The sequence below is a fragment of the Lygodium microphyllum genome, chromosome 20 (assembly GCF_053477565.2).
Source record: "Lygodium microphyllum isolate KBCC chromosome 20, Lygodium_microphyllum_v1.1.10, whole genome shotgun sequence".
In the NCBI taxonomy this organism is placed as follows: domain Eukaryota; kingdom Viridiplantae; phylum Streptophyta; class Polypodiopsida; order Schizaeales; family Lygodiaceae; genus Lygodium; species Lygodium microphyllum.
In genome coordinates, this window is record NC_141154.1 from 122,599,559 (window position 1) to 122,615,318 (window position 15,760).

Below are 15,760 nucleotides of genomic sequence, written 5' to 3' on the forward strand. Positions count from 1 at the left end.
TTTATTAGATACATATGCTCTCAGCATGTCTTCTAGTATCTGATTGACTCTTTTTGTTTGACCATCTGTTTCTGGGTGATCACCACTTGACATGTTTAAATACACATTTAAACGACCAAAGACATGATGCCAAAAAAAACCAATAAACTTGACATCCCTATCAAGCACAATGGACATAGGTAGACCATGCAATCTAAAAACACGATCTATAAACAAATTTGCGACATGTGGAGCTTACACACTTTCGCGAGTGGCTATAAAATGAGCCATTTTACTGAAGCAATCCACTATCACTAGGATAGTGTCTTTTTGTCTTTGGGTTCTAGGTAAGCCGACAATGAAGTCCATGGAAATACTTTTCTAGTTGGATTCTGGAATTTGTAATGGCATTAGCAAACTTGGTGGCTTCACCCTTTCTGCTTTATTAACTTGACATTGAAAGCATTATTGGACATATTGGCAAACATCCTTGGCCAACTTTGGCCACCAAAATGTCCTTCTAACAAGCTGTATGATCTTATCAATGCTAGGATGTCCTGCACAAGGCACATCATGGTTATCAAACAAAACTTTCTTTCGTAGTTCCCGTGCACTAGGAACACACATCTTGCCTTTTTGTTTAAGAAACCCATTCTCAATTGAAAGGTTCTTAAAAGAGCCTGCCTTATCAGAAATACTAGTAGGTAATGAAACATAAGTATTTGGTCCATCCCTAATCAAAGAGTCTCGTTCTATGGCATGATAACTTTTTGCCATATAAGAGTCCTCTAACTGTACTTCCTTTATTTCTTGAAGCAATGAGCTTTCTAAAATTGTAAAGCTCATTTGATACATTATACGAGATAATGCATCAGCGATAACATTATCCTTACCCTTCTTATATAGAATTTCCATATGAAATTCTTGCATCATTTCAGCTCATCGAGCTTGGCGTCCCTCGAAGATCTGGTTGACTACAAAATAATTAAGGGGATGGTTATCTGTATAAACTTTAAAATCTACACCATATAAATAGTGTTGCCAAACTTTAAGGCAATGAACAATAGCATAAAGCTCTTGTTCATGAACTGGCCAATTCAATTGGCTTGGGGAAAGCTTCTTGCTTTCAAAAGCTACAGGCCTGCCTTCTTGGCTAAGGACTGCACCTATCGTGATGCTACTTGCATCTGTTTCTAAAACAAATGGTTTCTTAGGATCAACTATCTTGAGAATAGGTGCAATAGAAACTGCTTGTTTCATAGCCTCAAAACTTTCATGTTGAACTAATGTCCACACATAGGGCACCATAGCTTGCAACAAATCTGTCATAGGAGCATCTATATATGATATGCGTACATAAATCTCCTATAGAATCCAGACAATCCCAAAAAGGAACGAAGAGCTATTTCATTTTGGGGTGTCGGCCAGCTAAGTATCACAACAACCTTCTCAGGGTCCATCTTGATCCCACGGCAGATACAATATGATCTAAATACTCTATCTTTGCTAAACATATAATCGTATTGTCTGGTTTAGCATAGTGTTTTGCTTCCTGCAAAGTTTCAAAGACTGTCACCAAATGTGACTCATGTTCATGGATACTCTTACTATACACAAGCACATAATCAATAAAATCTACAACGAACTTGCCCATATATGGCCTTAGTAAATCATTCATTAACATAATAAAAGTAGCAGGAGCATTTGTTAAACCAAAAGGCATAATCAAATACTCATATTGACCAAATCTTGTTCTAAAAGCAGTTTTAAAAATATCTTCATCTCTTACTATTTTTGGTACTTTCTTTGTTACTGTGATGCTTAGGATCCATTCATGATAACCAGAGTCATGTGGAGGTTACTCATCTAGGTCATCTCTTGCCTTATCCACATCGTGCATTGGATTAAGCACCATTTGAGCACTGACTCTTGCCTTCTTGGGACAAGCCTTAAATTTATGCTGCCCCAAGCATCCGTAACAGAGTCCTCTCATTGCTTTCTCCCTTTGCTGTGGAATGAGCATGGATGTATTGTAGGCTCTCTCAGCCATAGCAGATACCTTCCGCTTGGTCCCTAACACCATCTTTATCATATGCACCTCTCTAGTGTCCTTCGCACGAGGAGCACTAGATGCAACTACAGGAGTAAAGACAGGGCGTGCACCTCTAGTCCAAGGAAATCTCTGGGCCTTCCCATCTTAAAGGACCAATGCAAGCTCCACTGTGGTGTGTTAAAGTAAATCTTGCATAGAACCGCTCCCAATCCCAAGGGGGAGAGCAAATATGTGATGGAAAGGTTATCGCGACTATTCTTGCAATGTTTGGAAAAAAATAATATTGTTTTTGTTGATTGATAAAATAACATCCTATATGCTTTTGCATTAAATTGATTACTAGAATGTGATCTGGTGATTATTCCAAGTGCTTGTGCTCGATGGTAAATGCATGGTAGGGGTCTGTGATGACAAGTTGCCATGGGAATAAAGGAATGTTCTCCTAGAAGATGATATTAGGCTGATTGCCTTGATTGTGCTTGATTCTTAATTGGATTAATTAAGGAAGGATATTTTGCACGGGTGGATTATCTCCAAGGTCACGCCGCATTTCAATTCGAGAGGACACTGCTCGATTCACGGGCCGAAGGTCAAATGGTGAAAAGGCCAACCACAGAAATTGTGTCTCACTCCTAGATTGCTTGGGGTATGGAGCTTTGGGCACCCCTTGCCGAGTTCGAGACGGAGTTGGAGACTAGCGTGAGCCCAACGTCTAGGGCGTTGGAAGGTCCTATTCCAGATACTGAATGAGAATTATGGTGCCATGTTATTTGGACCGGGTACTTTTGTTGGACAGAAGGGATACATAATTTCTCTTGTATGAGCAAGAGACAAAGATTAATGTAAAGATGAGTTAAGGAATTTGTTTGAACTTGTTGGCAAAGGATTGCTTGCTTTGTATTCGTGTCTGTGCCATAAATTACGCGAATGAACCATGTTTCTTAAAAGGCTTAATTAAGGAAGCTGATTTTAAATGTCACCATAAACGAGGAAGGCAACTAATCAAGGGCTTGGGGCGCCTCTAAAATTTTATAAGCGGTGATATGAAGGCGCCTTGTATAATGTGAATAGTGATAGTGACTATGGCTTCACTTGGTTAGTCACCGAGATGGACATTGCAATGAGAACACATGTTGAGAGGGTAGTCAATGGTTTGGGTGCCCCTCGATTACAAGTCTCAATGTAAGCATCGACATGCAACTGATACGCTATCAACCGGGTCTAAGTTAACTATGGACTCTTCTGTGACACTTCAATCATTTTCAAATCACAATAGCACAAAAAACTGAAGATTAGTGGAAGGGCAGCACTCCCCTGGACTTCGATTTTCTTTTATGTGAGTTCCTCCGGGTGCAAAAAACCCAAAAAAAACTGTGTCGGCGATCAAAGCGAGCTTTACACGGGCGATCTGTCGTTCTGCAGATGAAATCTTTTGCCAGGAATACACAAGAAAAACACGGAACGGATTAAAACATGAAGAATTCAAGTAGCGATTAGGTGGATCGTGCTTCCTTTGGTCCTTTTTTGCTGCGGATGGATGGAATTAAGTAATCGGGTAATCAGTATCGGGTGAATTGAATTTGGGCAATCGATATCAGGTGAATTAAACATGGGTAATCAATATGGGCGCTCCATACTTTCTCTAATTCTCAGTAGCAGGAGCTCTGTCCTGTTCATAGCAGGGGCTTTGCAGGAGCTTTGTATTGAAAATGGCTATCATAAGAGAACAGTCCTCTTATTTCAGCTCCCCCATTGATGGCCAGGGTCAGTTGAAGAGGAAATTACAGTAGCTGGCCCCGAAATTGGGACCTCTGATGTGACAATATCTCAGAAGAAGGAGGCAGTTGAAGAGGAAGATACTGTAGTTTGGGACCCCTGATGTGATAATACCCTGGACAAAAGAGACGCAGCTGGGCCGCATGGAGGCTCAGGGCCTCATCAGGTCTCCTAGCTCCAGTTCGTCCAGTTCATTTGACAGTTGCTCCGACCTTCTAACCTCTTCGGAATTCCCTGTAACGGACACTTGGCAACATGCCATTCCTGAGCAACAGTCTTGCAGTGAAGAAATTCGTGGTGCCAACAAAGGTGCTTCCACTTCTGACAGACTAGAGCAGTTAAGAACACCTTTGACCTATTTTGAGAGTGCAAGGCTATTGGCAGGTTTGGCAGTAAATCAAGTTGCACAGATGATCGATAAGTCAGACATGAAATTAATCAGTTTTGGGGATGGTAAAAGCTTACTGAGCACAGATATACAGAGTGTAGAAAATGCAGAGATCATGGTGTCGAATGAACCCAAGCATGAGAATCGAGCAGATTTTCTTCAGCACCAACTCTGCAGTGAATTAGGAAACACTGAGCCCATTTTGGATGATACCAATTCTTTGCTAAGTGAATGCTCCACCCTGCAGCCATGCATATCAAGCAGAGATTTCAAGGAAACACTTGCAATGGATGGTAACTTGAATCATGGGCAACATTGTGAAAATTCTCAAAGGGATGAAGTGCCAGGAGAGCCAAAAAAGTTGCTTGTGGGTTCAAATGTTTCATTAGGTGACATTTCTGTTCAACAGACACAGGGTGCTAATATGGAGAAACTTGTTCGCATGGCTTTGGTTGCTGAAATGCCAGAGGCTGTAGTGCATGCTGAAGTGTCTCCACTGAATTGTAAACAAGTGGAAGTTCCATGTGGGCATACAGAGGCACAAGCTGCTTTGTCTGAATCAGAGGCTGTAGTGCATGCTGAAATGTCTCCACAGAATTGTAAACAAGTGGAAGTTCCATGTGGGCATATGGAGGCACAAGCTGCTTTGTCTGAATCACACACATTGGAGGGGGTTCTTTTATGTTCAAACAAAATATATGCTCAGGGTGATGATAATGAGCATATGCGTTATGTTTTTGGGGAAGAGTCGCATTTTGATGATTTGTACAGCCAAAGAAGCCTAGGAAGTTTCAGTGGAGAAAGGATAACTGGTGGTCTAGAGGTAGATTGTGATATTCAGAGTTTAGAGAATTCTTTAAAGATATTTGAGCTCCACAAGTCAAGCTCTGCTCTATCTCATCATCTTCCTTCTTTGAGTAGTGGATGTGGAAGACCTGACCTTGAAGAGGTTGACGAGCAGATTGACTCAAGTGAGTCTGTTGACAAGAATAAATCTCGTTCTTGCAGTTCCGTTATGTCTGATAGTGTTGTTCGGCCAAATATGGCTGTTGCAAGGGGGCAGGTTAACGCCACTGGCAGCAATTTTAACTGTGTAGATGATGGAAGTTTGGATGGATTGGGTTTTCCATTGATTACTTCAGAAGTGCTCCAACTTATTGATCCACACCCAAAGGGTGAAAGCATGTGGAAAGAGGTTGTATTGGCTTCAGACTATTTTAACATGCATGGTATTCAGCCAAACAGCAGCTTTCAGGATAGTACAGTGCAATACCCCAAGGTGGACAGCTTTCACTCAAAACCTGTAGTTGTGGACATGGAAAGCTCACACCCTGATGAGGTACAAAGTAGCACAACCCCAACTATTTTCACACTTTACTTTGATCATATTTTCTAACTAGACGCCAAAGAGCTAACATGGGTCATTCAAGGTTTTTTATTTTTGCACCATATTTCTAATTAGAGGCCAAAAAGCTAACATAGGTCATTCAAGGTCTTTTATTTTTGCTTTTTTGTGCCATGTTTTCTGCTTTGTAATAGAGGTCTCAACTTACGTAAGAATAACTAACAAATGTTTTCCTGAAAAATACAAAAAGGTGAGAATTTATGTGGTTGCTCTTCAGAAACCTAAGCATGTAGAAATCTCCGGCAAGTTTGAATGATAGAATCCATTATGCCATTATAATGACTCATCTTGAAGGTCAACATCTGACTTTACATGTAGGCTCATGAAATTCCAAGGATCACCTGTAAGCTGGTAAATTTTGCAAGGGATTCTGTGTTGAGATGGTGTTCCAGCTCACCTTGAGTGCTGTCCCACCATTGTTTGTTTATATCAATTCAGTTGTATCCCACACATCAGTTAGTCCATTGACATCAGCTGATCAGATTTACTTCATTGTACGTAATCCATCTTTGTGAGTTGGAGTGTGAGTGCTTCCATATTCAGTCTTCTTTCATGGTATCAGACTGCAGATCCATTTGGGAATGTTCATGGAGGAAGAAGCTGAGCAAGGTTGAGTCAAGGCAGGCACAGCAGTCACATGTGGCAGCCAACATTGTGGAGAAGAAGTCAAAGACAAGCATGAAAAGAAGAAAGTGCAACAACAGTCAAAATTCCAAAAGACAAAGGGAAAGAGGAAGGTGCACATGTCTTAGCTCTCCAACAAGAAGTGAAACACAAAGCATCTGTTAACAACAAAGTGATGAGAAATGTGACAAAAGAGAAGTTATAGGAGTTGAACAAAGGCGATATCATGATCAATGCAACTCAAGCCCAAAGTCAAGCCAAAACTGACAACGTGATCATTGTGGCAGCATCCATCACGTGGCTAGTTTCATCAGCTTTTTGAAACATTTGTTAAAAGTTAGTCAGTCTGAATAGCCGCTTACTGTAGTCTAAAAAACAGGGGAGTTTCCTGAGAGACTTGGAGCAGTGAGAGAGTGCTGCAAAATCCAGAGAAGCTCCAATGCAACAGTTCATGTTTGTCTACATGTTTCGGAGGGTGACAACAACAGCCTGAGGGGCTGCATCCTGAGTGTGGGACAATTTGAATTTGTTTTAGATTTGTGGTGCTATCAAGCAGCAACAATTACTTTAGCCCGGTGAGCCATTGCACAGGTCCCAAATGTGGAGGGTTTTGAGGATGAGCCCTTGGTGTTAGAAGCAAAGAGGCCTACTTCCTCAGAGATGAAAGATTTGCATGTGGAATTGGTATGTCCATTTGCATTAGCCCCATGTGTGTGAACTCTATGTGGACGAGTCTACACTGAATTGTATGTTGACATGCTACTTCCATGGACTTTGCCACCTAGATGGGGACATTTTATAGGGTTTGTAAGTAGACTACCACAGATGATGACTTTGTCTATGGTCACTCTAGGGATGTTTGTGACAGTCCACTGATCTATGATGTATTTTTGTTTTAGGATGATGTTTTTCATGATAATGTGGAGATCTGTTCACTGCTAAGGTCACTTGTATTGGTCACATGTTAGATGATATTTCTTCTGATTGTGATGATGTTTGCCTAGTTGGTTTCCTGGATGATATGGCCCACAGATATACATGATTTTAGAGAGGACTCTTGACAGACATTTTGACTCTAGAAGGAGTCATTTTAGTTCCAAAGGGGGACATCAATCTTCTTGTGGGAGCGATTCTAGTCCTTGAGGAGGGCATCCGCATTCCTGTAAGAACTTCAGCTCAGTACTGGCATATTGGCCACTTCTTTCTTCAATATTCCCTTTTGCCACTTCTTTCTTTAGCATGGCTTTTAGTTGTCAGATTATGACCCCAACCTCTACTTTAGATTGGAGGATGGTTTGGTGATATATCTTGTCCTTAATGTGGATGACTTGATCATTACAAGGAGCAATGGTGAGCACATAATTCAGATGAAGGAGTTGCTGAGCTGGGAGTTTCAGATGACAGATCTTGGCCTCCTTGGGCTTGAGGTGTTTTAGTACCTAAGAGCATTTTCATCCTGTAGTAGAGAGATGTGACTGAGTTGTTGATAGCATTTGGGATGACTGCTGCAGGCTTATCTCGTCGCCTATGGACCTTGGGTCCAAGCTGTCCTAATATGAGTGTGTGTACTGACAGACATCCTAGTAGGTATATAGATTGGTTGGGTCCTTGATTTGGCTCATTTGTACCTGACCAGATGTTTCTATTTTAGTTGCCATTTTGAGCTCTTTCATGTAGGGCTCTTCAGCCCCATCATCCTCTAATTCATGATGATATGCAAGACATGCCTGAAACCTGTTGTTTCATTGATAATGCACCAGGTAACATTCTTTTTGTGTTCCACGTGCATTATCTGAAAATGAAACTTACAAAATGTGTGCCTATCTCATGTGTGTTTCAGACAACTTAGTCTAAGGAAGGAAGTAACACAAGGTCTGGTGATCTGTTTGTACTGCAAAATCAGCACCTAGCGAGTATGTTTCTAGGTGGAAAGAGTATTCATGACAGCCAAAAGCTTTTTCTCTATACTTGCAAAGGCTTTTCGGCACCTTGCAATATTTTATTTTCATTATCTACTACTCATCCTTCTTGCAAGCGGAGTGCACAATGTTGTTGCCACATTCATCACAATGGATGAAAGAATCTTTGTGGAGATTTGGTAAGAAAACACGGATCCGAACAAAGTTTCTCTTTCTGTGTATTGAATGTTGAAATCTGATTTTCAGCCCATTGAAAACTAATCCCTTCATTGGCAAAGAATGAAGGGGTGAAGCATCTCTGCAAAATGGCAAATGAGCCTGTGCTAGTATGAACATATTTCCAGAAAATTGCATACATCATGCAAAGTTCACACATATCGCCAGCTGCATTTACTCTATCTTAGCAGAATCCATACGAATGGCCTACTTTGAAATGACGTGCCCTAAGACGCGGTTTTCTTTCGGAAAAATTTCCCTCTTCTTTCCATTGATAACCATGTGAGGGTGAGCAATGGAAGCAAAGAACACGTGGGGAATAGAGAATGAGAGAAGAAGTGCCGTAGATGAAGTTGAAGGAGTACACTTTGATCTGAATGCAATACAAGACTATGGGCAATCAGTGCGTGTGCATGTGGATGCCTTGTTATTGAGGGCACTTGCCTAAAGACCAGAAAAGAAACTTGAAAAAGGAAGCTTAGGTGTTAGAGTCCGTGCGTTTTTTATCAGAGATTTTATGGCTGGCTGACTGGTCATTATTGTTGGCATTATTTCTGCTCCCACTCCCTTCTTAGTCACTCACTCATCATTCATCAAATACACATTCAAAAGCACGATTTCTTCCAAGTGGAGAGAGGGAGATTGGTGCACATTGTCGGTGACTCATTCACTGTGCCATTGTACTGTTCTTGAGCCTTGGTATATGGATTCCATTTCCTAAGTCTATTCTCTTTGAGTTCTTGTGTTTTTGCTGGTCTTTTTTCTGTTCATTGTGTTCATTGCAGTCTCTATTAGTAGTGTCTCTTTGCTTCCATTGCTCCACACTTTTTTGACATGGTATTAGGGCTAGTGCCTCTTGGTTTTGATGCTGCCTGCTGTGTTTGATTGCTGTTTTCAGGTCTGATCCAAAAGCTTGCATTTGCTGCATTCTCCCTTGGGCAGGTCTAGGCGGCTGTCCAGAGTGCTTGGCAGCAGTTTTCAGTCATTAGGCTGCTGATCCTTGTGTTTCTCATTGATCTGCTTGCATTTTCATATGATTTGTTGCCGTTTTTGCTGGGATAGCTGATGTTTTGCTCCTATCTATGGTCGATGATTTTACTGCCATGCAATCATTTTCAGCTTTTTTTGTAGATCTGCTCTTTGGCAGGCTGCATTTTCAGCAAATTTGTGTTTTTAGCCATATTTGGATACAATTAGAGGAAGGATCACACGTGTTGGTTATCATTTTTTTGTCACTACACTTTTTTCACTTCTATTTCTCTTTGTGTGCTTTGAATGTTTGAACTCGTGGCGTTGGGCTGTATCTTCCAAGTGCCTATCTCTCTCAAGTCCCTTACCTTCTTTCATCTCCTCTGCACCTCATCTAAATGGCCCCTCCATGTTGCTGTGCAACTGATGATAAGCTCAAGGTGCCTAACTATCTTACGTGGATTATTGTCATGAAAACTTGATTTGTGTAGTATCACCTGTGTTACATCGTTTTAGGAGCTACCTTATGTCCCTAGATGCCCTCTCCTATTCTAGATGATTTGGACAAAGACAAACTGAGGAAGCAACTCTTGCTTGAGAGAGAGATGATTCTTGTGCCTACCTTGCTCTTCTTCGATGCATCTGTAAAGAAGTTCTTCAACGGCGATTACCTCTTGCAAGATGTCTTCAAAATTATGGGAGAACTTATAGTTGATATATGAGGCTTTGTCAACCATGCAAGCTGTGCCCCTCTATGGTCAACTTCAAACTATCAGGTTTGAGGCGACTGATACGATTTAGTTGTTCCTTCTTTAGGTGATATAGTTACAAGATCAACTTCAACATATATAGTTGGCTCTTCCAGAAGCACATCTTTGTTGGACTGTTCTCTATATGCTTCCTCTCGAGTTTGATGGTGTGGCCAATGCCTTATGAGCTCATACATTGGCAATACCTTTTAGTTTTGAGCATATGACCTCTGTGCTACTTGAGCATGAGGCTTACTTGTGTTCATAGGGGGGCTACCATCTCAATATGGTGGCAAGTAGGATACTTTTACAACTTCAAAGAGAGGTGACAAGAAGAAGAAGAAGAAGAAGAAGAAGAAGAAGAAGAATAAGAAGAAGAAGAAAGCATAGTGTTATCATTGTGGCAAGAAGGGGCATATTTGAAAGGATTGCAAGGAGCTAGTGGTACAATAGAAGGAGAAAGAGAAGAATAAGAAGAAGGGTAAGGACTCCTATGACATCATCATCGTTGTCTTTAGATTCAAATTGCAACTTAGGCCCTTTGGCAGAGGCCAAGGCCAAGGGTACCTCTTGTGCAGTGAAAGCGAAGGCCATTAAGGTCACCTCTTCTATTATCTAGCCCTAGTATACTAGCATCCCTCTTGACTCTTCAGTGCTAGAGAGGGAGTGTGAGAGAGTAGTGGTGGTGGGGCATGCGAGCCTCATCAATATGCAAGTGCAGTGGACCTAGATTGCGCCATTGGGCTTTGCACACGGATTGATGAAGTTTGGTAGGTTTTGAAATCTTGGAGTTGGTTTGGCTTCCAAGTTCATGAAGTGTTGTTTTGTGACAGAGAGTGGCCTTTGCTCATACAAGGGCACACTTTGGCGTTTTGGTTGAAGGCGGAGAATCCATGCTCATGAATGCTTTTGTGTAGTGCATGAGTGACAAGCATTGTGATCTATTTTTGTGGTCATGGATTGGTATAATTAACATCGATCTCAGTGTCTTTCCAAGGCACTTTGGTGGTGGCTTGATCATCCATTGCATAAGTTGCTATGATGAGTCATTATCATTGTATATTTTATTGTACTGATCACCCGTGATTTGAGAGAGGATGTTAGCAAAGTACATCTTTTGGGCGTCAAAGTTTGTGGATTAGCGTGCATTTTGTTTTTTATGCTTGAGATTTTATGGCTGGTTGACCTATATTTTGGGCATAAAATTTTGCTGGCTGATTGGTCATTATTGTGAACATTATTTTATTGGTAGTTTCCCTCCTTAGTCACTCACTCATCATTCATTAGATACACATGCAATGACACGATTGCTTCTGGGTGGAGAGAGGGAGATTGGTGCACATTACTTGTGACTCATTGCGTGTGCCATTGTATTGTTCTTGAGCCATCTAATTCCCAGCCATTAGGTAAAGTCTAGAGGCTGGAAATTAGAGTGTAGAGGAAGGTGTACCACTTGTTAGTCAGATTCAGAGAGAGAACCTACCATGCAAGCTTGTGGGAGGTTGTTTGGGGCTGGCTGAGAGAGAGAGAGAGAGAGAGAGAGAGAGAGAGAGAGAGAGAGCATGGTAATACACAAATTCGGAGCTCCTGGTGGCATGTTCTTAATGCAGACTCTCGGTTTTCTAGTCCTTTCTCATCCTTGCTTGTTCATTTGGTTTGCTCCTGGAAATTGGTTCTCCAGAAGGCGCGTTGGCATCCAGCGGAGGACCGCTTACATACTAACTCTTTTCAACTGGAATTGTTGGCAGCCTTGCAATTACTTTCTTGGGAAGGCAAACATGAGCTCAGACCAAAATTTAACCGCATGGCACGTTTGGGCTTGTCTTCAGTTTGCAGATGCCACCCTTGCCAGTCGTAATGTCTTGATATCGTTTCGTACAGCCAGGAGGCTTTTTAGAATCCCTCGTGGATACCGTGATTTATGGGAACAGCTTTTGTTAGTGCTCTAGAGCAGGCAACCCTTTCCTGCCCTTGCTTTGGATCGTCCTTGGCAAGACTGGGACCTTGTAGGTCGGTTGAATTTGGAAAAGGCCTCAGCTAATGAGGTGTATCATCTTCTGATTAAAGATCATCAATGGCTGGTTACTAAAGCTAATACTGTATGGGGATTGCGGAAATCTCAGTCATGTTGGACGGCAACTGTGATGGAGGGCTGGTTGAACAAGACACCTTTCAAATGCAAGGTCTTTCTTTGGAGGGTAATGATTGGTGGTCTTCCTCTTGCTTCAGCCCTTTCCAAGTGTCGAATCTCTAACGGCAATTGTTTCTTTTGGACCACTACTATGGAATTGGCCCGTCATCGATTTATTTCTTGCCCTCTCGCTAAGAATATCTGGTCGCTCTTGTCAGCGGTTTGGCGAGCTGTGGTTGGTTTCTTGCTAAGCCCTTTTGATTGGGTTTTTGTACGGCCAAAATACCCCACACAGGCACAGTTGCATATGAAGATCTTGTTTCACTTTCTTAGATATTGGGGATGCTGGCACAATTGGACCACTCGGAATGCCTTTCTTTTTGATTCGGCCTCTAATGTTCCGGGACATATTGCGAGGCTTAAAGGTCTCTTGCATTGGCAGATAGATCTCATTCGGCACTCTGACTTACTCCCTCGGGAGGACTTAATTCCCTGGCATATGGCAATTTCCTCTGCGTCTTTGCCATGACTTTTGTAACTCTTTTGTTGTTTCATACTGAGATTTTACACATGATGGCTTAGAGCCATCATGTATCTTGTAATCATGTAAACTTGTACCTTTTTTTCGTAATTAATACAATTACCTTTTACGAAAAGAGGGAGGGAGGGAGGGAGGGAGAGAGAGAGTGAGCTCATTCCAGCCAAGGATTACCGCTGTTGTGTGCATTTTGTGGGCTGTTGGATCAGCTTGGAGATAGGCAACAATAGATTGTGCGCGTGTGGCAAGATAGGGCTGACAAATTCCTTCTTTGCCTTAGTGAGAGGTGGCAATAGAAGAGGATGTCTCGTTAGCCACATGGGGGTTTTACCCCCCCTTTTGAAGCCGTTGGCGCCATTAGTGTTACCATTTGAAAGATTCTCTCTCTAGTTGATTTCTATCTTTCCTTTGTTAAATTCTTAGTATTCAATAGATTGGAGGTGGACAACAATGCATTTCCTATCATACTCTAATTTTCAGCAAAATTTAGGGTCTTATAGCCAAGTGAAATGTCCACCAAGGATCCAACTTGCACATGAAACATGACACAAGCCATGTCCACAAATAAAAAGGATTGGACATCAGACTTATCTCCTAGGCATAGAGGAAAATGGGCTCACCCCGAGCCTAGGAGCTATTGACACTCCAAGTTATGATTGCATTCCAAGGGTTGGCGTCCCATACCACCAGCCCATACCATCCCAATGTACGAATGTGTCGGTTAATGGGCCAAGATTCCTAGTGTGGTGATCACACAATGAATCTGCACAATAGGGCCTTGAATCCTATAAATAGGACTTGCTTGCACTGACCCTGAAGTATCCTTAGTGCATTTGCATGAAGTCACTTCATGACCATTGTGATCAATACTACTAGCGGCCATCCAGATGTCCAAGGACGTAATGTTGTAACACTTTCCCCTTATGAATGATTGCTGTCCTCAGCAATATCCTCAGTGAGTGACGAAGCAAGGAAAACGACTCTTCAATGAATGTACTGGCTTCCAAGTAGCCTTAGTCTCCGGGTGGTTTTCCACCTGACCAAATACTTAGGATAAATGGTTCGACAGGATTGCCTAGTCTTAAGGTTAAGAACCAATTTGGGTTCTAGTGGTGTCCTCAATGTGCGGGGTTTCCTCAATGAGAACAGTAAGTTCCCCTTGTCCCAATTGTTCTTTCAAATGACTAATATGGAACACAGGATGAACTTGGATTTCTGAAGGTAAATCTAGCTCGTAAGATATGTTACTTATCTTCTTGGTAATTTAGAAAGGACCACAATACCTTGAAGACAATTTATAGCACTTATCAGTAATCATTAAATTTGGGAATGTAAGGTAAACCCACATGTCTTCTTGGAGCTTGTGAGGAGTACGATGTTGATTAGTATAAAACATGGTATGAGCTTGGGCTGTTTTAATGCTTTCCCTAGCAATCATTAACATCTTTCGCATAGCATGTAAAAAGTTGTATTGCATTTTTGCCCCTTGAGCTCTGTAGCGATTTGTAGTTTTGGTTCATAACCATATATAAGCATAAACGGGCTATAGTTAGTAGTCGAATGCTTAGCATTTTTATAAGCAAAGAGAGGAAAATAACACTCCAACTTAGATTGTCTATGGGAGATATATGCATGTAGCATACTCTTCATGGTTTGATTTGTCCTTTCGGTCTATCCATTCGTTTCAGGATGCTCCAAGGATGACGTGGACAAGCGAGTTTTTAGTTTTTTGGAAAACTGTTTGTAAAAAATGGCCAATGAACTTAGGATATGGTCATTGACTATTTCGTTGGGCAAACCATAAAGTTTGTAGAGATGTTTCACAAAGAGACCAACCAATTATGGCTTTTTATAGTCATCTTTGTAGGAATACCACTTGATTCCAACAATCCATAGTAGGGTCCTCCACATAATGGACACGATAAACTCGATCAACGGGGGTACCGTGTGGAGCTATGGTTTTTGCAGCAACTGAGAAGAAAGGAAATTGTGAGTAGATCCATTATCGAATAAAACTATAAGTTCTTCACCATTTATTCTCTTAGTGACCTTTAAAAGATCATGTGGGCCAAATACAATCGTATTAATGGAATAACCATTGCAACTACTTGCATTAATAAAAAAATCTTTTAATAAAACTTTAGAAGATATACTTGGAGCTTTAATAATGTTTATTGAAGTCTTATTTTGCCCTCTTATTTGGGGGGGACACTCTTTATTGCCGCGAAAGTGACCTGTCTGATGGCAAGTAAAACAATGACCCTTTGAGCGGTCCTCAATGTGAGTGACCTTATGCTTACCATCTTTCTTCTTGTGCAACTTCGAAGATGACTGATGAGTTGCTGTTGGGGTAGAAGATGTCTTTCACGTAAAGATAGAGGCAGCTAGATGGAAACCCCCCATCAATTGGCTATCCCTACTCGTAGCCAAAGTGATATAATTTTTTTTTGCATATTTGTAGACATCCTCAAGCGAGTATAAGAGTTTGGAGAGCACCTCGTTTTGGTAGTCTAGCGGCAATCCGAAAATGTATTGCATATAGACTACTGCTTGAGGATTGTCCAAGGCCTTTGTTTTATGTAACAAATCCTTAAATTCTTGTGAATATACATCCAAGCTTTTCTTTCCTATATCTAGTTCAAATAATTCATGAAAAATTTCAATGAGATCATCGGTTACAAAATGCTTCCAAAATATAGATTGAAAATTTGTCCATGTCTCTGGCTTGGGTTGTAGCCATGTCCACCAAGCATATACCTTCCCTTGTAACATGATTTTTATTTGCGTGATACGTTGAGCATCATCAATCTAATATAAATCAAAATACGTTGTCCATTTGGCTAGCCATGAATGGATGTTTGTCATGAGGACATGTATTTTTGAGACCTCACTTAACATGTGGATTAATTTTTAATCACATGATTAAGTAAATATTGCACGTGAGGTGCAATTGGGATTAGAGTAAATTTATGAGCTCGGGACCCAAAGAAAATCACGGATGTCAAAGGCAAAA

General features: G+C 41.2%; 1 protein-coding gene across 4 annotated transcripts in view; it reads left to right on the forward strand.

The window, feature by feature from the left end:
- Positions 1 to 3,276: 3,276 nt before the first annotated feature.
- The window catches only part of LOC148019334 (uncharacterized), a 71,283-nt gene continuing 58,799 nt past the window's right edge, over positions 3,277 to 15,760 (forward strand). The window contains exon 1 of one of the 4 annotated variants that reach the window (XR_015687580.1): positions 3,277 to 5,535. Coding sequence is in view for 3 of the 4 variants with exons in the window: in XM_087660946.1 (XP_087517072.1) it covers positions 3,952 to 5,535 (1,584 nt within the window). In the remaining variant the exon portion in view is untranslated. The remainder of the gene's footprint in view (positions 5,536 to 15,760) is intronic. The other 3 variants (XM_087660946.1, XM_087660945.1, XM_087660944.1) reach the window with 3 other exon arrangements.